At 41.3% G+C, this 26,478-nt stretch overlaps 1 protein-coding gene across 3 annotated transcripts in view; it reads right to left on the bottom strand.

Annotated features, from left to right (window-relative positions):
* Vps13c (vacuolar protein sorting 13 homolog C) overlaps positions 1-25,228 on the bottom strand; it is a 160,150-nt gene extending 134,922 nt beyond the window's left edge. For all 3 annotated transcript variants that reach the window (XM_029482031.2, XM_021171411.3, XM_029482032.2), the window contains exons 1-5: positions 25,056-25,228; positions 12,824-12,867; positions 11,616-11,658; positions 6,639-6,734; positions 4,777-4,878 (exon numbers count right to left, since the gene is read on the bottom strand). In XM_029482031.2, the coding sequence (XP_029337891.1) occupies positions 4,777-4,878; positions 6,639-6,734; positions 11,616-11,658; positions 12,824-12,867; positions 25,056-25,155 (385 nt within the window). In that variant the 5' untranslated portion in view covers positions 25,156-25,228. The remainder of the gene's footprint in view (positions 1-4,776; positions 4,879-6,638; positions 6,735-11,615; positions 11,659-12,823; positions 12,868-25,055) is intronic.
* Between the last annotated feature and the right edge of the window lie 1,250 nt (positions 25,229-26,478).

Raw genomic sequence — 26,478 nt, 5'->3', positions numbered from 1 at the left:
TCCCCTTAACTTCCAGCTGTTCCCCACATGTGCTCTGGGTTTTTCTACCCTGTCTACACTGCCTCCCCAACCTGGAGAACTCTTTCATTCTCTCTTCCATGTTCACAGAACACACTGATCTGCACAACTTAACAGTGTCATCCCATTCTGAAGTCTCCTAGCACTCTACCTGTGCACTGTTGATGGGACTTAGCACTTTCTCCTGTTCATCATTGAACAAACACCTTCTTGCCCAATTCAAATTGCCTGACATCAGGTTCCATTTTCAGTAACGTATAAGAGCACAGTGCCTCAAAATCACCCAGAAGCTAGCAGACACAGCATGCAACAGCCGAATTCTCAACCTCCTTAATACTGTGTTTTGAGTTTTTAATTGTTGTTTGGTCCGGTAGGTCTGGGAGGCTGGGAGTTTCTTGGGGTGGGGGTGGGGGTGGAGACTGTGTATCTGTGTGTCTGAGTGTAGTGTGTGTCTGTTTTGAAACAGTTCTACAGTCAACCTCTCCTGCCCCATCCTCCTGTTAGTATGAACTACCACTTCCAGGATCTTGAATGTGATATTCTAAACCCAGGGGAAAAAAAGAAATCTAGCATTCAGCCTTGAGCGAACTTTCAGTCACACTGAGAGCTAGTAGATGTGCCCAGCAAACACAGGAGGAAACAAAAGAACAGGCAAGGAAGCCACGGAGGAGCTAATTCAGCAGAGAAGTAACAGGACAGGCTCAGCAAGACTACGTGTGCAGACCCAAACCCTAAGTGAATTTTAAACTACACAGGCACCGAAGGTGAAGCTCAGTAGTAGAACGCCTGCCTGGTGAGGAAATGAGGCTCATTTATGCAGCACTGAAATAAACTAGAGGGGAAAAAAAGAATTCAGAAGGAAAACTCCAAGAAAAAAACAATAAGGCATATGTAGAGAGAACCAAAACAGGAATTAAAGCAGTTGGAAAACACCTGGAAAACCACCAAGTCATATGTGTCAAACTTAGTGCATTTCACAGCAGATTAAACAAAGAATGAAAGGGAATGTTTACAAGTCAAGAAAAACAAGACCTCTAGAAGGAAGTATAATCATAGTCTGTCATTAGACCTTTCTACTGAACAATTACCTTGTCATAGGAGGTAACTGGCCTAAAATTATGACCCATTCAGACTTTGCAAAAATGCAAAGGCATGTCTCTGTGGCCTTTGGACTCGTGTCAACACAAGACAGGGGGTTAGGGTGAAAAGAAACAACAATGGCAGACGTTAATGAACCAGAAAAGAACAACATGATACTCCTAAATCATAACCTGGCTTAAAAGAACAGGGTATGAAGGACAGCAAAGTGTGCACAGGGGACTACCATCTATCACCCTAAGTGTTATGGGGGGAGCCATTTGATTGTAAGTGTATGTATATATTACCTTGCAAACTAACATAGGAGAAGCTGTATATGATGTCTTCCCAAGTTCAGAAAGCCACTCCAGAGAAATAAAAGGGAAAAAAAAAAAGCTTATCTTTATAGCTAAGCAAATTCTATAAAATTGAAATAAAAAACTTCAGGTTTTTGTTCCAAACAACAGTAACAGCTTTTTTGGGGTTTGTTTTTTGGTTTTTGGGTTTTTGTTTTTTTTTTTTTTTTTGGTTTTTTTCGAGACAGGGTTTCTCTGTGTAGCCCAGGCTGTCCAGGAACTCACTTTGTAGACCAGGATGGCCTCAAACTCAGAAATCCGCCTACCTCTGCCTTCCAAGTGCAGTGGGATTAAAGGAGTGCACCACCACTGCCCGTCCAGTAACAGCATTTTAAGGAAGCTATGTGTTTTAGAGTAAATCGATATGAGGGTTTTATCTTCACTTGTATTTATCTGCCCATGCAGGCCAGAGCATCCCCTCTCGTTATCTCCCTGAGTCTCTACACAGGCAATGGTACCCCAGGCTTTAAAATCAAGAAAGACCAGGAAAGCAAGTCTGAAGAAAGTGCGATAATAATGTAGTAACTATTAACTAATATGGTAAGATGGGAAGCAGTTAACCAATGGTTCTCAACTCGTGGGTCACAATCCCCTCAGGTATCAAATAACAAATATTCAATATATCAGATATTTATATCACAGTTCATAACCACAGCAAAATTACAACTGTGAAGTAACAATGAAATAACTCTATTGTGAGAGGTCACCGTATCATAAGGTCGCAGCGTTAGAACGGTTGAGAACCACTGATTTAAAGGATATGTTTATCGCTCAGATAAAACGCTCACAAGAAGATGATACATATCCAACAGAAACTAGGAAAGAATATTTATAAACATGGCCAAAATGATAAACCAGTTTTCTTCAGTTATAGGAAAATAATCTCTCAGCATATTCCTCAATTCCTAAATTAATCTATGTTACATTCAGAAACCAGTACCTGAAGCTGAATTTCACCTTCTGATTTTTAAACACATTCTGACAAATCCGAAAATTCATCACCCAAGAAGCTGCCATGTTTGCATTTCCTACTGCACAGACCTAACACAGGACTAGCTCCATAGGTCTCACCCTCCATAGAGAAAGCACGAGTCTCCACCAGACACAAACACATCAGCCAAGAGCTAACTTATTATGCCAACTGAACCATCAACTACTAAAACTGACCAGATCACACCTTTCTTATAGAGCACTGGAAACACTTAATAACTTTTTAAGCTCTTAGAATAGTCCTTGAAAAACAGTGAGTTGGAGACTTCACAAAGGTAAAATATTAATTTTATATGTGACTGATTATAAATGTATAGCTATATATCACTATACCAAAATATGCCATTATGCCTAGATGTGTGTACATGTATATGCACATGTATGTGCATGTATGTGCATTGGTGTACGTGTGTGTGTGTCTGTGTGTGTGTGTGTGTGTGTGTGTAAATTAAGAAAATAAACTAACTTGGAATTATACAGAAAGAAATGAAGTTCCACTAGAGTGTGTGTGTGTGTGTGTGTGTGTGTGTGTGTGTGTGTGTATGTAAATTAAGAAAATAAACTAACTTGGAATTATACAGAAAGAAATGAAGTTCCACTAGACTGTGTGTGTGTGTGTGTGTGTGTGTGTGTGTCTGTGTGTGTGTGTGTGTGTGTAAATTAAGAAAATAAACTAACTTGGAATTATACAGAAAGAAATGAAGTTCCACTAGACTGTGTGTGTGTGTGTGTGTGTGTGTGTGTGTGTAAATTAAGAAAATAAACTAACTTGGAATTATACAGAAAGAAATGAAGTTCCACTAGTGTCCAAGTGACACACCTCATTTTTATTGAACTACTTCTACACATGCTAATGAAGCAAAATGGATTTTTTTTTTCTTAGAAACCATAGACACTACTGGACTACCATCAGAAAACCTCATCATGCTTTATTAAAGTGTAAAGGAGAAAAGGGGAAACCTCTTAAGGCTTTCACATATTTTCCTCCATTTTGATAGCCTCTGTATTAAGACTGGCATTAATAACTTCCAGTAAAGAATCAACATTTCTACAAAAGAAAAACCTACTTGGGAAAAGAGGAATTATGGTCAGTGATGTGGAAACCCCAAGAGCAGATACTGTTTCTGAGGCTGTTGTTTAAGAAGAGTCTCAGATGTTGCCCACACTACTGGGCCATAGCATCTCCCGCATCAACCTCCAGAGCGGCCAGAGTTAAACAACCACACTCAGCTCAAGAAGTCATTGTAAAATAGACTCCTCACTGGTTCGTGTTTCCAGAGCCACAGAAAGAGGCTCCCCATCTCGAGTGCAACTGAAATTCAACTCATTTCTAAGTTAATATCTGCTTTGTCTTGTTGTTTTACTTGTAGAAAAAAAAAACATAAACACAGCATGAAAGAATAAAATTCAAAAATATTCACCTTATGTAATAAGAAGCTACCTGCCTTCATCATTGAAATTCATATACACACCACCAAATGATTCAAAAATGATACAAAATACTGATAAATTGTATCTCGGTCAGAAACAGGATATGGTTTAATTTTATAGAGATAAACTGACTGGAATCTGGAAGAGTCCTTCACTCATGACTCTACCGACTAATAATGCTTTCATTTCATCCCACCCTGGCTCTAGAAATCAAAGTCAAAATCAAAATGTACTGTAATTATAGATTTATCTGACCAAAAAAAAAAAGAGAGAGAGAGAGAAATTATTGAGGGTGTTGAAATGTTGAAGCCTGAAGAAAACCTTGTTTTGAAAATCCTTTCTCTCATGGAGAGATGGAAACAGAATACCAGCAGCAAAGCCTTGTACATAGCAATACTCCACCTACTGTGACACCTTAACCCTGTCATCGTACAAATACACAGGTGTTTGTAGTGACCACACACAAAATGTGTAAATGAACACACACAAATTACAGACCTCAATGTCATTCAAAACACAGTTGCCTTCAGGAACTTAAAATAAAACAGTCACCAGACAAAACCAATCGATCCTCAATGCTGGCCACTGAAATATTTATAAACAGTATTTTAAGATCTGAAAAGAAGGTTCATTCTTTGGAACTGGGCTTGAAAGCTGGGTAGTGGTAGTGACACACGACTTTTACCCCAGCACTCCAGAGGCAGAGGCAGGTGGGTTTCTTTGAGTTCTCGGCCAGCCTGGTCTACAGAGTGAGTTCCAGGACAACCAAGGCTACATGCAGAAACTCTGACTCAATAAATAAGTAAATAAACAAACAAACAATTTATGCAATGACATTAAATATGCCTAAAATATAGGTATGTCTAGGTATTTATAATAAGCTTAATTAATAAAATAAACTTACCTTTCTCTGCTGCTTTTTGAAGGGCCTCTTCAATTCGGCAAAGTTCTTTCTGTTTAATATCCTGCAAGGATTTTTCTTCTTTCTCAGCATCATACTTAATACCTAAAAGCATACAGTTAATTCTCACAAAGAAATCAGCAAACAAATGGAAAACTTTAACCTTATTTTAATTATATGTTAACATTATTTTTATAAGACAAAAAACACTTCTGTAAAAATTAACCTATAAAACATTTACACATATATGATTCCTATTTTTTTATTAACCTCACAAAAGAAAAAAGAAAGAAATTAGAAAAAGGAAGTAGCTAAAACCAGGAAAGATGGAAAAGGCTGGGTAGATACCTAAAAGAGAAAAGCAGAAGATAGAAAATATGTCAGAATACTGGCTGCTACTGCCTGATAAGAAGTTTAGTACCTTAAAAATGATTGAAGGGAGCTAGAGATATGGCACAGTGGTTTAGCACCTTTGCTGCTCTCGCAGACGACCCAAGTTCAGTTCCCAGCACCCATATCAGGCAGCTTACAACTCCAGGAAACCTGTACATATGTGGTGAGCGAGCATAAACTCACACAGGCACACACAAATACACATAAATAAATAAATAAATCTTTAAAATAAGTAAGTAAAAGCTGGGTGCGATGGTGCATGCCTTTGATCCCAGCACTCGAAGGCAGGGGCAGGTGGATCTCCAAGTTCAAGGCCAGCCTAGTCTACAAAGTGAGTTCCAGGGCAGCGAGGGCTATACAGAGAAATCCTTCCTCAAAAAACAAGAAAGGAAAAAAAAAGAAGAAAAGAAAAGGAGGCAGGCAAGCAGGCCTCATCTGGGCCTCTACATTGACATCATCTGGAGTCAATGTAGATTGATAAAAATGTTTTCACAAAGTATTTTAGGAATAATTAATAACCACAACATCATTTTTATCTGTAATCTCATATCTCATAATATATATTAAGAAAATAGAAAAGCTAAATCTATAAGGAGATTTTAAAAGAAATGCATATATGAAGCTGCCATGATGAAAGGCAATACTTATATGATGAACTAAAAAAACTGATTTTAAATAGAGAGGGAAATAACCATAACATTTTATAATAGAAAAAACAGTTAATATTCGCTACCTTTCCAGCTTTTCACTATCGCCGTGAAAACCATAAGACAGAGACATATGAAAAAGTCAAGCTAATGCTACGTATTTAAAGTGGTGACTGGTAAGTAAGGACCCAGTGCCTTAGATAGTGATGCAGGCAAGGTGAAAATAAACGTGATATCTGCATTATGGTTGGGAAAACATTCAAATTGTTCTCATATTGTCCATTTTAGCTGAAAACACTAGTAACTAAAGATATTAAGCTTCAGTATTGCAAGATATTGATTATTACTAAAATATTGTGATTCCTAAAAAGGAAACCACCTGTTACACCTGTGTGAAAGAACACTTGTTTAAAATCAGAAGCAAGAAAATGTGGGAAAAGTTTCTAGTCTTGAAATATGTAAATTAATATATTGGTAGATTTTTAAATTTCTTACTTCAGTTCATTCTTCAATAGTACATCTGTCAAGTGCACCTCAACTTTTTTTAAAAAAGCTTCAGATACAAAGTAGTATCTATCTACCTCCATTATTCATGGGAGAATAAGCTTAAAAATAGACTGAATTTCAGCAACAACAGAAAAGCATTCTGTACACAAACATTTGATGATACAAACATGTGCATATGTAAATGCACACACATTCACTACATTGTAGACATCAGTTTCTTGCACACATTCTAGCTTCCTCCTTATATTAGAATACTTCACAGCGAACAATTCACTTCATTGCAATATTACTGAATGATTACAACGTAAAACAACATACTTGCTCCAGGGACCACAAGCAGGTATAATCCTTCTAGCGTGGCAACGACTGCTTCTCCATAAAGGTTTTTCCAAGGAATCTTCAAAGTTAATTTATCTAAAGAAACATAATTTCCATCTTAAATCCTTACTTGACTGCTAAAGAAGATACAAATAAAGTTTTCATTTCCCGGGAAAAGTATGTTTGCCACTCAGGAAAAAAAAGGGGGGGGGGGAATCAATATTCAAAATGTATATTTTATACTTTCCAAACTTTATGAAGACAACCTCATTCGGTATTTCAAAGCCCTAAGGTAAGTCACACAGTAATCACTGCAATTTGGAAGAGGAAAAGGCAGCTCGTTGTCATTAATCATTGACGCCCAGCAAGGTCATCAATAAGGATGCTGGAGCCAGAGCTCAGCGCTGGACACCCTGAAAACTACACGTGCTCTTCCAGCTCCGTCACCAACTAACTCAGCACAGCCAATGCTATGCAAATAGGAACCAAAGCAGCAGAGAAGCCCCCTCTCTTCGTTATGAATGTGGGCAGCAGGTCAAACTGCTATGAATGGAAGGGGCCAGATCCAAAGGCAAGGCATGCTGGTTCACAATCAGTATTCTCATCTTTTATGTTGCTGATGCTATAAAACTCAGATTTAATTTCCAAATTTGTACTCACAAATCACTTAGAAGCAGAACATACTTTCTCTCTAGAAACAACTGTATCAAGCTGAGCATGGTGGTGCACACCTGTAATCCCAGTAGTTGGGACTTGAAAGCAAGAGGATCAGGAGTTCAAAGCCAACCATGCTGCACAGCAAGTTGAAGGTCGTCCTAATGACACTCAGAAGGGAGCCTGTTAAAAACACCTACTTTCAACAGAAGAACTATGGGCCTAACATTTGTCACTCACTTGGTGTTATATGAGGAGAAGGCTACGCGTAGCAGAAGAGAAAGGAAATATGAATTCTGAAAGAGGCAAAACCATTTCAGGGGGCGTTTCTTAGCGCTATCTTTTTCCCAGTTTCTAGAGCTCCTCTTTCCAAGGCCACAGACAGCTAATGTGCCAGTCAGCTGTCATGATTGCTACACACCTGTCCTAACCTTTCCTACCCCACAAGTTTTCCATGCTCCAAGAGTAAAATATCTTCCTCCATTATAATTTTTACTTATATGTTTTGTGTGTGTGTGTATTTGTTTGGGCAGCATGTATGTCTGTGGAAGCCAGAAGAGAGTGTTGGAGCCCCTGTAACTGGAATTAAGATGTAAGCTGCCACGTGGGTGCAGGGGATTGAACCCAGTTCTTCTGCAAGAGCAGCTGGTGCTCTTAACTGAGAAACCTTCTCTCTAGTCCCCTTCATTATAATTTTGATAAATAATGACATTAGGTCGGTGCTGCTAGCAAGAATTAGTAGAAAAGAATCTGACTTGACTCCCTCGTGGATATGAACAACTATGTCATATGACCAGCATCGCTGGCATAGTTAGAGAAAGGTGTTCAACACTCAAACAACTTGATACAACAAACTGAAAGGAAATAAAATCATGTTCTACAAGGGAGAATATTCTGGCCAACTGGATAGCTATATAACCACGTCAGTTTTATGTGGATATTGTAGTCCAGGGATAAAATTTCAAGTTATTTCTGCATTAAAAAGTTCATTTCTTAGGGGCCAGAGAGGTGGTCAGTGGTTAGGTTAAGCACACCTAATGCCCTTTCAAAGGGTCCAAGCTCAGTTCCCAGCACCCACGTCAGGTGGATGGCAAATACCTCTAACTCCAACCCCAAGGGTATCTGAACTCCATGACATTCCTGACCTGACACACACATATAATTTAAATTTATAAAACTTTTTTAGTTTTAATTTCTCTTCAGTTTTCAAAGCTGTTGGGTTTCTTATATGGCTTCCAGGCCAGGGGAGCCTAAGCAACATCAGTATACTTCTGGATCACTTCTAATTCTTGTGGATTTATAGTAATTACCACCTGTATTTACAACGGATAATACCTACATATAACTCGATGACCTCCTAACAAGGCAACTGCCTTCTTAGTGAGTATAAGGTCAAAAGCACAGGCAACACTCCTTTAACGGGGAGCACTCAGAGAGTAGAGTAGGGGGAGCACTCAATCATTGCTGGTGGCACTGCAAACTTGCAGTCACTATGGACGCTAGTATGTCTGTTCCTCAAGAAGATGGGATTGATCTACCTCAAGATCCAGCTATACCACTCTTGGGCATCTACCCAAAGGATTCTTCATCCTAGCACAAGGACACTTGCTCAGCCATGTTCATTGCTGATCTACTCACAATAGCCAGGAATTAGAAAAAAACTAAATACCCTTCAACAGAAGAACGGGTAAGGAAAATCTGGTACATTACAAAAGAAGAACGTTACTTAGCCACTGAAAAGAAAGAAAGAAAAGAAAAGAAAAAGAAACCATGAAATTCCCAAATAATTCAATGAAACCAGAAAAAAAAAAAATCATCCTGGGTGAGATATCCCAGACGCAGAAAGACAAATATGACATGCATTCATTTATATGTGGACATCAGCTGTTAAGTCAGTGGTAGCCAAGTTTCAATCTGAGGTTAGGTATTGGTTAGGTATAGACTAAGGGACTAGGGGGACAAATAGATCTCATTAGGAGAGGGAAATAAAATAGATAGTTATAGATGGATGCAGAAGACTGATATGGAAGGATAAAGTAACAAGGGGGAGGGGAGAGGGAGATGAGAGAGGGAATACATGGAGAGACAGCTAAAATAAAGGGCCACTATATAGGCATTATGGAAACCTAACACAGTAGCAGCTTCCATATATACAGTATATAAGAAATTATATATATACATATATATTATATGCCTATCTAAATGAAACTGTCAAATAATGGAGGAGACAAACCTCAACTGGCCATCACAAATGGAGTTTCTGGTACCGAGATTGGGTTACACCTAATTGAGTTGTTGGCCAAAGTGATTCCAGGGGAATCCCTAAACAACCCAGGCTATTGCCAAAACTACCAGTTATTCTGTGCAAACGGATGGTAAGTCCGCATTACTAAAGACAACACCTACACAACTCATTAAGTGTAGAGATGTTGAGTTGGCCTCTACTTAGAGCCTTCACCCCTATATTTTAGAGTCTTTGGTACAGGAAGGTAGTCTGCATACTCCCAAAGGAGAAACATAAACACAAACCCACCCTCAAGCCTTTTCATCTACAATGCTATCCTGTCTGCAAGATATGCTAGGGCAATAGTGGCACAAAGCTTGTGGGAGTAACCAACCAACATCTTATTTGACTTAGGGCACACTCCATAAAATGGAAACCATACGCAACATCTGGGGAAACAAACATGTGAGACTAGATAGCCCAGGGACCTAGGGGAAAACCAAACACTACAGTTCTAGATGATGATGATATGATGATGATGATGATGATAAATGTAGCAATAAAATGAATCCTAATGACATTCTGATATACTCATAGATCAGTGTCTTGCTCAGCCCTCAGAAAAGCTTCCTCCTGCAGTAGATGGGAACAAATATAGAGACTCACAGCTGTACATTATGCAGTGAGAGACCTTGGAATGCTTAGCCCTAAATGTGATGCCTCCATCAAATCCCTTCCCTCAGGGCTCAAGAAACCCTGAGGAAGAGGTAGCCAGACAAAGTATAAGAGCCAGATGGGATGGAAGGCATCACATGATCAAAGTTCATATGAACTCACAGAGACTGAGGCAGCATGCACAGGGCCTGCACAGGTCTGCACCAGGTCCTCTGCATACATAGCATAGATTACAGTTCAGTGTTTTCATGGGATTGCTGAGCGTGCTAATCAGTGGGTCTCTGATTCTTGTGCGTTCTCTTGGGTGCTTTTCCTTGTTTGTTTTGTCCAACTCAGACATGTTAACTTCTTTATATGTTATATTATATCATTATATTATGTTAATATATTATTATCCTTTAGAAGCTTGTTTATCTTCTCATGAGAGACAGAAAGAGAGTAGACTCAGGTAGAAGGGGAGGTGGGGAAGAACTGGCAGTTTAGAGGAAAGGGAAATGGTAATAAGGATCTACTATGTGAGAAAAAAATCTATTTTCAATAAAAGGGGGAGAAAGATGCTAAAATGGTAAAGGATAAAGCCCTAAAATTCAGCAGAATAGTGATGAAGAGGGTAAATTATGTAATCTAGCAGTAGGCTGTAGACGAGGAGTGGCTAAGTCATTAAGTCAAATTCTAAAGTGACAGTAACCCATCTGGAGCTGTACTTTAGACAGATCATTGATTAGATGGATGGATGGATAGATGGATGGATGGATGGATAACAGATAGATAGATAGATAGATAGATAGATAGATAGATAGATAATAAATAGACAACAGATAACTGATAGATATAACAGGAAAAAATCAAGTCACTTGAACTATTTGGGAGAGTTCTGTAGATAGAATTTCATATTGATGTCTCCAGCTGACATGTATGCTGAGTTATGAATAATGGATAAGAGTTTGGCTGCAAAGAAGGAGACTCTGTACTTACCAAGGCACATAGTCCATACCACACTGCTGCATAACACATCAAGTGAAGATGAGTGAGCAAACAGGAGGGGCATGAGCTTCATTTAAGTCTACTGAACAGAGTTTTAAAACTGTATGGCTTTCACAAATATAAAGAGGCTGCACAGGAAGCCGGACTATCACTTTGGAAATAAATGGAAGTGTTTTATGTAGGAAAGCCAAAGCCCAGAGGTCACAACTACAGCTCTAATGTCATTCCACTTTAGAGAGTAATTCTCTAGCTCCTTGGTTTTTAAAAGTAGGTATGTATTATATATGACTTTCATTAGGCTTAGAACTCTGAAATTAATATAAGACAAAAAATTCCCACATTCCTGGTGAAGCCAAAAAGACTTCTCGGTTAAACAGTAAAGGCAAAATGAGCTCTATAGAGAGAGAACTGAGCAACTGGATGTAGAGTGAAGTACTCACCAATCTGGCCAGCCTTGACTTTGAAAGGAACGTCCAATTCACTCTTCAGAAGGAAGACAAAAATTAAAGGTCATCTTTACACAGCCCCCAAATCCCTTGCGCACATCAGTGATAGAGCTGAGTAACTCAGAGCTATGATTGCTTGCCTAAATGGTAGGTTTGCATAAAGAAGTTCCAATGAAGCAAAATTATAAACAGGAAAAACAGAAAACAGTCCATAAGGAAAGTAATTACATAAACTGGTTATTTTAATAACTGAAACAGATGGACACTGTTTACCTGAAATACAAGAAGAAGAAAAGAACAGAGTCTGGGCTCGTAAGGCAGCTGAAAACAATCACTGAATGATTCTCAGATAATATTTAGCAAATGAGTAAACAAAGCCCCCTGAAAAGGAAGGCTCTAACATGCTATTTACCAAACTAGCATTCCTCTTCAATAAATTACACATGCCAACAAACAGTAATAAATTTTGCCTTATCTATACTCCATGGTACTAAACCATAACTGTCATTCATAACAATTTCAAATCTTCAGAATTACTAAACTTTAACCAGACAGCACTGAATTTCTATTAGGTATTATTTAACATGTAGACTTTCTGCGATGTCACTTAAGAAGTTTTATTCCTCACACTTTAGATTACTGCATGTGCTTGGGGGGCGCGGGGAGCAGATGTCAGTTTTGCATACCGGGTTAAAATGTATCCTCACTGGATGGAGGGTGAGTGCTGCTTGGCTTTTAGCTCAAAGGCAAATGATACAAACTCCTCACTGAAGCTGATGGGTAAGTCCCCCTTACACCTTACTATTCCCTCAGGACTCTATGGCTAGCACGTCACCGTGGTGCTGCTCCAGTGGTAACCTAGGTCATTGGTTACCACCAAATGCTAATTTGCCTGGAAAATACATAAATATAATTTTGAAGAAAAATATGTCTATAAGAGAAACAGAGACAACAAAGCTATATAGTCAAATTAGGTCATGGACTGAATTCCATTTTGAAAAAAAAATTGATCATTAAATGGAAAACTGTAGATCTTTAATCTCATGATTTCCAATGACAAATAGTTAAATAAAGAACCCAACTTGGAGTGACTCAGTCACTTTATCTGGTACCTGGTACAGATGTCTAGTAACCAAACGTTTCTAAGAGCTTGCCAAATTAGCTGAGCTATTAAGCATAATTTAAAAAATAATAACCCTTACCAGAGCATTTTCTTTTATCTGCAGATTATCCAAAGCCACATTGCCTGTTTAAAAAAAAAGGGGGGGGGGGACAAGAAACGTAACATTAATACTGCCATTATTATAACATGTTACATCTATCAAACACTAAGGATGCAATGCTAAGAACACAGATGGAAGAAATCTGTGAGAACTCAAGGTCCAGCAGGAGGCAGAGGCCGGAACATACCTGCATTACAGAACAAAACAAAGAGGGACATGGAAAAATGTTTGCAGACTAGCGTTTTCTAAAAGGCTACATACCATCCAGAATTTTTTGTTTTGTTTGTTTGTTTGTTTTTGTTTCTTTTCGAGACAGGGTTTCTCTGTAATATCCCTGGCTGTCCTGAAACTCACTTTGTAGACCAGGCTAGCCTCAAACTCAGAAATCCGCCTGCCTCTGCCTCCCAAGTGCTGGGATTAAAGGTGTGCACCACCACTGCCTGGCTCAGACTTTTTAAATAACTTTTTTAAACTATATATGCATGTGTATATTCATAACACCAACAAACAGATGCCAAATATAAGCTATGACAGCACAATGCCTCTTCTACAAACAGTATGTGTTTCCTGTGTATATGCATTTTTTTCTAAAGCACACTGTTGAAAGTTAACAAGAAAGCCAGGGAAGCAATAAGAAAGCCCTGGAAATGGGCAGAAAATATTACAGCTTTGTACATAGAAAGAAGGAACGAGTACGACTGTTTGGCAGCCTCTACAGTGCAGCTGGATAGAACCTAAAATCTGAAAGAACAGGTATGGCGGGCAGTGTATGCCTGTGACCACAGCACTTGGGAGGCTAAGTCTGAGAGACATTAGTTTGAGAACAGGATAGGCTAGACAGTGAATTCCAAGCCACTCTGGTCTATACAGAAATACCTCTCCCAAAAAACATGCACACATACATACATATCTACCTAAAATAAGGCAATAACTTCAGTGTCAAACAGGGGCCATCACAGTAAAGACAAATTTTGAAACCAGAATAGAAAGGATGGCAGTACTACAAATATAAAAATCATAAGGTAATCCTAGAAGACTGACATGCATTCAGTATTTGGAGGAATCCTCTGTGTGTGTGTGTGTGGGTGGGTGTGTGGGTGTGTCCTGCATGTTTATGCACCACGCACAGTGTCTATGGAGGCCATAAGAGGGCGCCAAATCCACTAAGACTGGAGTTACAGGCAGTTGTGAGCTGCCATGTGGATGCTGGATACTGAACTCTTGAGAGCAGCCACAGAGCCCTTAACCTCTAGCCCCACAGAATCATCCTTAAGAGTCATAACCTCTAAGGTTACAGAAGCACTGAGATGGCTCTGCATTTAACTATATACTGATGTCTTATACAGACTACTACTGAGGCCCCTATTCGAGTCAACAGAAGAAATTTGCACAGAACACTTATTTTTCAGTCATGCAAAGCAGTTTAACAAGCTCTATGGACGGCACAGACCCCAAAGCTGCTCATGAGCTCTGAGACTCTCGGTGAGTGGGGTCACTGTCCAGGAGTACTCAGATCATCCACACTAAAAATGACATCTTCACAATCACTAAGACAGTAGCATGTGTGTATCAGACAAATGTGACCATATAGAGATTAACTAAAGTAAATCACTAGCAATCACTCAAAATAGCAAGTGGGTGAGTACAACATGAGAGATTTTACCATTAAGTAAAGAGAGAACTCTAGGGATGGAGAAATGGCTCAAGAGTTAAGCGTACTGGCTATTCTTCCAGAAGACCCAGGCTCCATTTTCAAACTCCACATAGGTTTCATATAACTTTCAGTAACTCTAGTTGCAAGGGATCCAATGCCTTCTTTTAACCACAGCAGGTGTCAGGCATGCACATGATGCAGAAATATATATGAACTTGTACATCTTTATAAAAATAGGGCTGCTTCTACTGCAGTAAACTGTGGTTCCACAATGAAGCAACAGGTATTGGTTGATCACTGCCAATGTGGCGAACCAAGTTTAAAGTGTATTTTACAACCTTACAGAATATTGAAAGTGATGATCACTGTTGGTGAGACAAATGTGACTTTTTATTAACTGTTTTCATTATTTTCCAGTGTTTATAATTATCAGGTATTACTTTTAATTGAAATCATGACACAAAATAAGGGAAAATGAAGAAATAAAAAGTAAAACAATGAAATTCTGAAGTTAATTTGGCTCAGCATTTGGATATGAATCCTTCCCATACCCAACACCTACTTTACTTTCAGACACATAAAACTAACAAAGAATAGCTAGGTCTGTTCACACTTCCTGGATAAATGACATAAAGGGTAGCCATAGCGATATCATTCTGTAGCTATTTGCACTAAGGGAGGGGCCCCCAGTCCAGTAAAAAGAGAGGGAGGGAAATTAGCAGCTTACAGATTAGCAGAGGCCCAGGGAATGGGGGAAAGTGCATTCATCCCTCAGCCAGTAGCCTGTGGCCTGGCTAGGTGAGGCACCAGCCTACTTGCTGACGCAATGCATGCTGTTCAGCCAGGCACAGGTACATGTGTCCCAGTTCATGGTCTAAGAATGCAGAAAGTTCCATTGAAACCATCTGTCAGACTGAGACACAGCCACCTAAAAATCAACCATTTCATACTGAACTGGGTACTGGAAAAAAAAGTATCCTAAAAAAGATGACGTTATCCTTCCAGAAACAGTCATCCCAAACACACAGAAGTAACCCTCCTATTTAGCTAGCTCACCAGAGATAAGAACACTTAGAGGTCACAGGGGGGGAAATCAAAGAATCAATAATCGTGTCTTATCTTAAAAATAAAGAAAAGAAACAAGGTCAGGAGGATGAAGGACGGGAGGGAGACACGCTATGCTCTGCCAGCAAGGAAAACACGAGGCCAGGCTTGCCAACAGGTGGCGCTTAACCTCAAATCCACAGACATCGCGGTGACAGGCAGGTAAGGAGCTCTGTGAAGTGACCTCTGGTGCAGACTGGCAGGGCTGAAGGGTCTGGGTGAGGAGTGTGGTGCAGGAGTTCAGCTTTGAAGGAGACCTCACTCACTGCTCACAAGGAAGCTATGGAAATCTTACTTTGAGCTCACAGTGCGGAAAGTTACACAGAGAGCTTCGGACTTAACGCCGAAGGGTATCTCAACATGGTGAGCCTGAATCAGAATGCATGAAATAATCTGTGCTAATGAATTAAAGATAGAAATGAAAGCAAGCCCACTAAACTAGCAAGTTACACCATCTTTTAAAAAGAAAAAGAAACAGTTGGGAAGAGAGGCCCCTTGGTCTTGCAAACTTTATATGCCCCAGTACAGGGGAACACCAGGGCCAAAAAGTGGGAGTGGGTGGCGGGGAGGGTATAGGGGACTTTCGGGATAGCATTTGAAATGTAAGTTTAGAAAATACCTAATAAAAAATTGGAAAAAGTTAAAAAAAAAAAAAAGAAAGAAAGAAAGAAGAAAATGAAGAAAGAAAGAAAGAAAGAAAGAAAGAAAGAAAGAAAGAAAGAAAGAAAGAAAGAGTGGTTAAGTTAGAAGAGACAACCAAGGGGCTGGAGAGGTGGCTCAGTGGTTAAGAACACTTGCTGCTCTTGCAGAAGACCCAAGTTCAGTTCCCAGCACCCACTCTGGGCAGCTCAGTCACCCAGCCCCAATGGGATCCAATGCCCCGTTTTGGCCTCCTGGCCTCTTAGGGTATCAGGTACACAAACAGTGCACATACATACATGCAAACACTCAATCTGGTTGTGTTTGTTTGTTTTTTAATCAACTGGAACTGTCATAACACAGGACAGGCTTGCCTAAGTTCTAAATCCAAGAAAAGCCTGTATACATGTATTCATCTACCAAATAAACACAGGAAACACTGTTGCTCCAGATTTGGTGATTCAGGCCTGTTCTCCCAGCAGTCACTCATGAGGTGGAGGCTGGAGGATCGGGCACCTAAGCTAGCTTGTGCTACCCTCAGCTACACCGGAAGTTTAAATACTGTCTCAAAAAGAAAAAGGAAAAAGGAAACTAGTGCTGATACGAAATAATTTCAACCAGAAACAATCTCTCCGCGATTTCACTGAGGCTTGCTTGAGCTGCATCTCCCCAAGGTAGTTTAAATTTACATAAATCCCCGGCACAATTATGACCTCCTTACCAGTGTCCCTCGTCACTGGTGCTCAGGAAACACTTGCTTAATTACCTTAGGACGCACAGAGCTACGGGGCAGAAACAACTACTATGAAGCCATCAATTAATATTTCAAAAAGTATGTTCAGATGTGTTACATTACTGGATCCCCCACAGCCTCACAGCAGGAGACAGGTAGCACACACCTATCAAGAAAGAGAAACTGAAGGTGTCTGGAGGTTAAACGAACGGCCTATGAAAACATGGCAATCTACACGTGGAAAGGCCACCGCTCAGTCTTCTGACACTCAACGCCATGTCCAGCACACCGTGCTCTCTTCTAGACAATGGGGCAGAACAGGTAAAGGGCTCGATCCCACCAAATAAATCTACTTCCATTACCACACAATAGCCAGACTCTGCACTGAGAGGCCGGTTGGTGCCACGCTGGTTTGTAAGGTTATATAAAAATCCAAAAATGAGTGGGATGGGTAGAGTCAGAGCATTACATCAGGAGCACCAGAAGGGACAATTCCTCAGGGACATGGGAGGAGGCACTGCAGATGGCCATGCTAGACCTTTTCTCTACAAACAGTTCCTAAGCTACATCCCAGCAGTGCTCCAGGAGCACACAACGCTCACTGCCAGCCCTCTCTGCACTATCACATGAAGGAGCTGGCATTTAAGCTGAATGGGTAGTTTCTCCAAGGTTAGACAGTAATAGTGCCACTGTAGCTACTGACTCCCTGGTCAGTTCTTAATAGAAACCATAAAGATTAATCCAAACAATGGTACAACAACAACAACAAATGACCAACAAATAAAAGCACCAGACCCTAAACACAGCCAAAAACAGTGACAAACGCCTATGCAGTGCTGTGACACAAGGTTTCTCAGATCTGGTTCTAGCAAAAGTATCCCCCATCTTCTTCCCTTGTATCAAATGTTTATGAGCTCTTCTCGACCAAGGAAATGAGCTCAACCACCAAGCAGCCTGCAAAAGCATGAACCGGTTTACTGTCATGATTCATGTTTACACAGACACCCAAGAAAATATTGTACCAATTCCTTCCAAATGAATTGAACTATCCGACTCCAAACCAAACCAATCCAGAATGTTTCGGTTGGAAGACTGCTATGCAGCAAAAAGGAAGTAGCCGACTCTTACTTTCCAGTTTCCTGTTGAAACAAGAAGTCTTGGCAGAGAAAAGCAGAAAGAAAGCTGCTCCGGAGTCATCAAGACTTTCTCCTTTCAAACACCACACACACAGAGCCTAAAACCCAAGGCATGGCTTCCCGGCACATGGTTTCAAGGCACCAACTTCTGGCTGTACTTCTAGAAAAGGGGTGGATTTTTAACTAAGGATGGTGCTATGTACATGCAAAGATAGGTGTATCCAGTTTAGCTCTTCAAACTCCGCTTTGATATATTGTCCCACCTTGCTGGGAAATGGTTCAAATGCTTTGCCTTAATTCGGCACCCAAAAGCCAAACTTCACCCTGAAAAGACACCCTGAGGGTCCCTGCCCCTAACTGGTTTTGATTGGTAATGAAGAATTGCTGTACAGCCAATGGCTGGTCAAGGAGACGGGAGGCGAGGCAGGGACTTTTAGGATTTTTAGATGGCAGGGGAAAAAAGGACTGACTGAGGGAGGAGAAGAACAGGAGGATCGCCATGATGAGAAAGCAAAGAGAGCAGACTTAAAGGCCTGCCGAGATGTAAGATTCCAGGAAAGCGGCCCTAGAAGCCATTACCCCAATTGGGTCTAGGGTAGCAGAGATGAAATACAGATTTTAAAAGAATGTTAACTCAGGAATACAGCGGAGAGTGTGCGCTAGCTGTGGGGAGGTTTAGAAGTGCCCAGCCATTGAGCAAGTTAGGCATATCAAAATTAGCTGGCGTGTATGTCATTTCTCCTAGAATCCCGAGAGCTCTGTCAGATGACTAGGGACTCAATCACCTGCCAGGAGGGAGTTTGTAAAAAGAAAAAAATCCTTCTGGGGATGAGGACTTGATGGCTCAGTGGTTAAGAGCATTCCCTGCTCTCACAAGGGACCCAAGTTCAGTTCCCAGCTCCCACACGGTGGCTCACAACCATTCCTAACTCCAAAAAAATAAAAAATAAAAAAATAAAAAATAAATCAGATACCCTCTTCTGGCCTCCACAGGCACTGCAAGAACATGGTGCATACACATACCTACAGGTAAAACACTCACATGAAATAAAATAAAAATCTTTTTTAAAAACTACTCCCTCAGTGAGCAAATACTTAAGACAATACAGTGTTTTATAAAGTGTGGCTTAAAAAAGTAAACACAAATCACACAGGTGGTTTTTTTTCTGTCATCCCAGTCTGCCCCACCTGCCTCGTATAGATGTGGCTTCTTTACCGTGTGTATTCTGCAACTGGCTCTTCCCCATCAGTACAGATGGAAGGAAGAAGGACAGAGCTGTGCCTGGGCCAGCAAGCCTCACGCTGGCTGCAGGCAGCCCAGCACCACTTCCCTAAGGAAGGGCTAAGGCTGCTCCAGGCTTCCTCAAACCACAGGTGCTTAAAGCACAAGACCACATGCTCACCCACATGCTCACCTCGCTCCTTTGCAGAGAAGAAACAGATGGCTTCCCGTCAGTGACGGCCAAAAGCCCTACACCTGGTGGAAGATAACTTCCTGCCCAATTTCCTCACCCTCTCTCTCCTTCATTGTGATGCTTTCTGCCAGCAAGACGAGCTGATCATCAGAAATCTAAAGTCCAAAACTTTTGGGTGCTGACATGTTGCCACAGACCCAATCTTGCCTGGTACAACTGCTTTGAAATGCAGCATGCTGGAAATAATTGTAAGGCTATGTGCACTATATACATATGAAATACAACTGCATTTTACACTCACTTGGTTGTTATCCCCAAGAAATCACATTACACACTTATCAATATTCTAAGTTCTGAAAATACAAAATCCAGAATCTACAGCAATTCTAGTCCTCAGCATTGAGAATAAGAACTCCACCCATAACTGTGGGCAGACAGGGAAGGGCCTCCGAGGTAAAGGACAGGACCTGAAACTACACTCAGAGCCTGGCTCAAGGGGATGTGAACGCTGTGTCATCCTAACACACCATGTCTAAGGTTCAGTCCGCTGGGTTAAGGGAAGTGAAAGCCACAGAGTCCTGAATGGAAGCTTTTCCTGTTCCTCCACAGGGAAAAAAAAAAAAAAAAACTTTGAAAAAGTCAAACTGGCAGATTCTACATTGCGACACCACTTAACCCAAATTGCAAAAGATCTGCCATTTCGACACACTGGTTTAGAGACATGTTACGCTTAAAACAATTATATCCTGGATACCTCTCAAACAGCTAGGGGCTGTGTAATTTATCTGCTGGTTTGTGGGGATCAAAAGCCTAGGTAAACATTTTCATCTGGCAGCACCTGCCCACCAGGCACATGTCTGAGCCTTTGAAGGCTGTCCTACACACACTGTTACAGAAAACGTGAGCACTGTCAAGTATAAATTAATTGCAAAAGGTTTCCTTGCTTTTAAGAATTTGGAGGGAGGGTAAAAGATATCCACATGCAGGTATGGTGCTAGCAGATGCATGATGTCAGAGGAAACATGCTTGAGAAAATGCAACAGCGGGCTGACCCACCCACCATTACAGTCCATCACTAACAATGACAAAGGACTTTCCTAGGACTTCCATCACGGACACTTCCTGTTGTATTTCTCTTTACAGATTAGGAAACTGAGGCTTGGAGAAGGAAAATGTTTTCCTCCAGGATCCTGTAAGTAGTGGGCTGGGCCCTGTTTCTACAGCAGCAAGTTTTAAAAATGTATTTTGCCTAAACCACTTTCAAAAATACTTAAGAACTGTATGGCATTAAATAATCTTTTAAGAATAAATTCCAAGCCAGGAGGTGGTAATACATGCCTTTTTATCCCAGCACTCAAAAGGCAGAGGCAGGAGGATCTCTTGAGTTTTAATCCAGCCTGGTTTAGAGTTCCAGAACGACAGACAGACAGACAGCACTACACAGAGAAACCCTATTTCAAGAAGAAAGAGAAGGAGAAGGAAAAGGAGAAGAAAAGGAGGAAGAGGAGGAGGAGGTAGTAGTAGTTCCAAAAGATAGTCACAAAGTTTAAGAGCCTTTTATGTCCTCTCTGAACATTATTATTATTATTATTGCCTTTCTTCTTCAGTTACAAAGGTTTGAAAGATTATTACATTTGTATATATGGGGGATTGCCGTTGTGCCTGCATGTGAGATCTGAGGACAACTTGCAGGAGTCAGTTCTCTCCTTCTATTAGGTGCATGGCAGGGACTGAACTCTGATAGGCTTGGCAGTAAGCATGCTCACCCCCTGAGCCTGCCATCCTGCTGGCCTTGCTCATTCTTCAACTTAAAAGCAACTTCCAGAATAGATATAACAAGACTAAACTTTCTAATAACTCGCTCCTTCTCCTCCTGGATGCCCATTACCGAGATTATGAGCCATTATGTGGTTGCTGGGAATTGAACTCATGACCTCTGGAAGAGCAGTTGGTGCTCTTAACCACTGAGCCATCTCTTCAGTCCCCTGGGAACTTTTTCTTAGAGACAAAAAAATTTGCTCAGAAAACAGAAAGGCCTGGTAAAGAGGATTAGAACAATGTCCATGTCTCAGAGATATCATCGGATGCCCATTACAGATGGTCGTGAGCCATCATGTGGTTGCTGGGAATTGAACTCATGACCTCTTGAAGAGCAGTTGGTGCTCTTAACCGCTGAGCCATCTCTCCAGCCCTCGATCCTTCTTTTGTATGCTACAGTTTTCTTCTTTATTGAGGCTTTCATTGTTTCGTTGTGTGGATATTTCCTAGGCCCAACACAATGTTTTTCAGATTATAGTAACACTATATTTTGACTCTCAAAACTCACATCAAAACAAAGATCGTGCATGTTTGTGCACAAGATATATGTCAGTCATTTAAGATACCTGTTTGTCTTGTTAGAAATCTCTTAAGAGTAATGTACTCTCTCTAGATCCACTTTTACTCCCTAGTAAAAGCTGTTAACCCCCTGGGTCTCATTATATACAAGAGACAATCTCCATTTTCTCCTTAGGCCAGTTCAACTACTGTGCAGGGCTGGACAGCACTTCCTTACTGACTGTCCGTCTCTCACACTGCCAGGTGGTTTCAGCAGCATTAGTAGGTTAGCTAGAACCTACCTAACACACACCAGCAACACACCTCCTCAGTCAACAGCATTTCAAGCACTGCCAAACCACCCTGACACTGAAATCAACTGCTTGGGGCTAGTCTAACACTCTAGTCCAAAGAACAACAACAAAAAAAAAACTACATATGTAAAACTTCTACAGGAAGAGTTCCCCCCCCCCTTCTAAAGTTTGGAATGTGCAAAGGTTTAAAAAGTTTTTTTTTTAAAAAGCACTGACATATAAATTTTACCCGCTAACACACATGCAGCTTTCAAAAAGGACTGCATATCACTTTCAAATTTCCTTGAAAAGCTTTGTCAGCACCATGGATGCCTTATCAACGATTTCATTAAAATCCCATCTGCTTCCTGACCCCATAAAGGTTAAGACCAGTTTCTCCAGCACTATTGTCTTGAGTAATAGTCAACTCAGACTCGTCTTTCTATTTTAAGGAGAATCGGATTAGAAGACCACGTGTTGAGCAATAACTACAAAGCACATGACAGCCAGAAACCATTAGTTAAACTTTACAGGGCTGAGCTGTGAGCTGACAAAATGCAATCGCCGACTGTTCCCAGGACAGCTGGTGAAAGAAACCCATGCATCTGCTGCTCAGACACACTGCACAGTTAGGGCATACTACTGGCAGAATGTGTTATTCTAGAAATAAATAAAGTAAAATAAAATGGAGCTGAGGGTATATATTAGCTCATTGCAGAATGTCACTGGGCGCCATCAAGGTCTGGACTTGAAGCCCCAGCACCACAAAGTAAGTTAAAGCAGAAAACAGGATAAAGAAAAGTCTCAGCCGGGCATGGTGGTGCACGCCTTTAGTCCCAGCACTCAGGAGGCAGAGGCAGGCCGATTTCTGAGTTCGAGGCCAGCCTGGTCTACAGAGTGAGTTCCAGGACAGCCAGGGCTACACAGAGAAACCCTGTCTCGAAAAACCAAAAAAAATAAAAAAAAGAAAAGTCTCATTCCTAGATTTCACTAGAGACAATGAGGCGGGAGGTGTGACACAGCTCTGTAACACTTAGATTCAGTGTGAATAAGCTCAAAATCTTCAGACTCTATTCACCGTCCAACGGTTTACAAACTGAACAGCCTCAGATGCTAACGTGTCCAACTCCAACCTTTAAAAGTGAGCACGATTTGGTAGTGAAGGAATCTTCAACTGCACCCATACATTTTATTTCTTTTTTAAAAGAGCTAAAGTCAGGACAAGGCAACCAGTAAAACCCGAGGAGTGGTTAATGGGAATGTCATCTTGTCAGGTGTGATTCAAACTCTTCAGAACATACAATCGCTTTCTCTGTGGAAGTGGAAAGAAAAACCAAAGGTCCTTACTGTAAATGGCTTGCCCACCACACTAGCAGGCCTAGAACTATAGGAGTTCTAGCTCAGAGTTCACACTGACTGAAGCACTCTTTTCAAAACCGTTTCACAAAGAATAACTGACATTACTGCGAGAATTCTAAAGAAACACTCGCCCTCTCTTTGTGCGGAAGGCTCTAGACGCTCCTTTTAAAAACTTTTCCTTTTGTCTTATGTAGCAGGGACGGGTACACAAAGTGTGTATTTATGGAAAGAAATCACCAAAAGAAGAGTGAGCAGCAACCTGTTTTAAAATAAAATATGTGTTCCAACGTAATTCAGGAACTAGTCATAATTCACATTGTCCAATAAAAATTGGGTGCCTCTCCCTAGTCACCAATTTTAGGAGCCCAGAGTTTTGATAGACATAACGTGGAAATCCTTTGTAATTGCTCGTGCTAGGTATAGCGATAAGCAAGCCGAGCAGAGCGGGTGGGAGCAGCCTATGCATTTTCGTGTCCTGATTATGTTTCTTGTAACCTCATCATAAATTGACCTTGTAGCTGATGATGGGCCTGAATTTTAATAATGTATTTAACTCAAATCTAGTCAAATACCATTTCAACATGTAGCCAACATAAAATTTATTGAGATGCTATTTTTTTTTTTTGGTCCTCCATTAGGAAAAATTCTTATCTTCAAAACCCAGTGTACTTTATACTCAGAGCAAGTAACCACATTTCAAGCACCTAACAGCTAGTTTCTCCATTGGCAAATGCCAACCAGACAGACCCAGCCTATACTTAAATCGCTGACAATTAAAAGTAGCTCCATCCATTTAAGTTGGATTTTTTTTTTATTTCCTCCCAAAGCTGACAAAATTCTCAAGCCTTATAGTAACTTAGTAAATGAATACAAGTACACCCCCCCCCTCCCATACCTTCCAAACACCCAATCTGTTTTGGTATTCTACGGTGCCTAGGAGGCTCGAAGCACAAGTTCTGCCACTGAACTACACTCCCAAATCCAAGTTTACTGAAGAATGCAGAAGTAGGATGCTTATCGTAAGACTTTTCTACTCCTAATCGTCAGGATAATAACCTTGGCAGGTTTTCCCGAATTTGCATCCTAGCAGACAACCCTCATTAATCATGCCTCTGGCCAGTGGCTCCAATGTCTATTTCAAAACAAAAACAAAAACCTGCAGAGCCCTCTACCTAACTAGGAAGTGGGCAATGGTAGGAATCTCTGAGTTAAAAGTCCTAGGGGACAAGACACGCCTTTCTTCTCACTGTCACCCCTGCCCATCCCACCTCCCTGGGCTGGGAACCAGGAAGCCTGGTCCTGGGGCCATGAGATGCAAGAGGAGACAATCTGGCACTGTAGGGAGCATGAGCCGCACTCTGACGTCCGCTGCTGAGGTAAATAATTACTTTTTCTTCCTTGTTTTATTCTGAGGCATTGATGGGGACTGCTAAGCAGCGCGCTGCCCCTGTGTGGCTGGCTACATCGACAGCAGGGGCAAGCCCAGCGAGGTCACGGGGTCCTCAGGCTCCCACACGCGCAGCCCCCTTTCCCACGCCGGCAGGCCGTGGCATCGCGCTTACCGCCCCAGATCCCCAGCTTTAGCTGGGACTTGTTCAGGTTCTCCACGTAGTCCCCTAGGAAGCGGTTCAGCAAGTCAGCGACCACCGACTCCAGCACCATGGCGGGGACCAGGAGGCGGGAGAGGGAGGAGCCGGAACGCAGCGCGCAGGGGAGGGCCGTGGCCGGCGCAGAGACTGACAGCTGCGGCCCGCCCCGCCCCGCGCCGCGCGTGCGCGACGCCGCCAGTGCGCAGGCGTGACCCCACCCCCACTCCACCCCCCCACCTCCGCGATTACAGGGGGGCCAAGGAGAGAGAGAGAGTGAGGCCTGGGGCAAGGTGCTGTCGCTCTCCTGCACAAAGCTGTGTTCGAGTACTGAGCATCTCATAATCGCGGCATAATAATGCACTTCTCTTAACCCCAGCAACTGGGGAGACAAAGGAGAGTCAGAATTTCAAGGTCATCCTTGGCTACATAGCCAATTCAAGGCCAGGCTACATAGCTAGTTCAAGGCTAGGCTACATAGTCAGTTCAAGGCCAGACTAGGCAATATGAGGCCCTGTATTAAGAATTATTTTTTAAGTAATACAATAGACCGGTGAGATGGCTCTGCCCGTAAAGGTGCAGGCCTCTAAGTCTGATGACTTGAGTTCAATTCTGAAACTCAATGGTGGAAGGAGAGAACAGACACCTTCAAGTTGTTCTGACCTCCATACTCATTATACCTTGCATGCACACAAACACACAGAGAGAAAACCAAAGATACATAGTAAGACCCTGTCTCAAAAATAAATAAACAAACAAACAAACAAACAAATGCAACTTAAAAGTAAAGGCCATGGTGACGGGCGTTGTTAGCCTCGGGCAGATCTCTCTGAGTACAAGGCCAGCCTAGTCTACAGTAAGGAACTCTAGACCTGCCAGAGCTATACAATATAACACTGTCTCAAATAAATAAATACATAATAGGGAAGAAAAGAAAAAAAAGGACAGTGCTAACCAATAACTGACAAAGACCTACTATTCTTCCATTCTTGCCACATACATAAATCCTTAACCATCTGTTTCCCTTGCTCCTTTGAACTAAACCTAGACCTTCTCACCTTCCCTGTGTATAACCAATGAACAGCAAATCTGCCTGTTCTATATTGATTGTGTTGCCTTAATTCTGTCTTGCTTGCACCAGCTCACTGGTACCTACTAACTGCCCCACTAGCCCCCAGCCCTTTTCTTTCCTTCGATCTAGCCCTCAGACTGTCACCAGAACTCACTTTTCCAGAGCACAGAGAAATCTGTTAGTCACCTACTGTTTGGGGTCCACTTAAATCTAACATAAATCCAACACAACACAAACACGAGGTCAATGCAGATGACAAAAATTTTTTTTTTTTTTTTTTTTTTTTTTTGGTTTTTTTTTGGTTTTTCGAGACAGGGTTTCTCTGTG

Source organism: Mus caroli, unplaced genomic scaffold (genome assembly GCF_978045245.1).
Source record: "Mus caroli unplaced genomic scaffold, Mus_caroli_1 scaffold_11, whole genome shotgun sequence".
Classification (NCBI taxonomy): Eukaryota; Metazoa; Chordata; class Mammalia; order Rodentia; family Muridae; genus Mus; species Mus caroli.
This window is presented reverse-complemented; position numbering and strand designations above follow the sequence as displayed.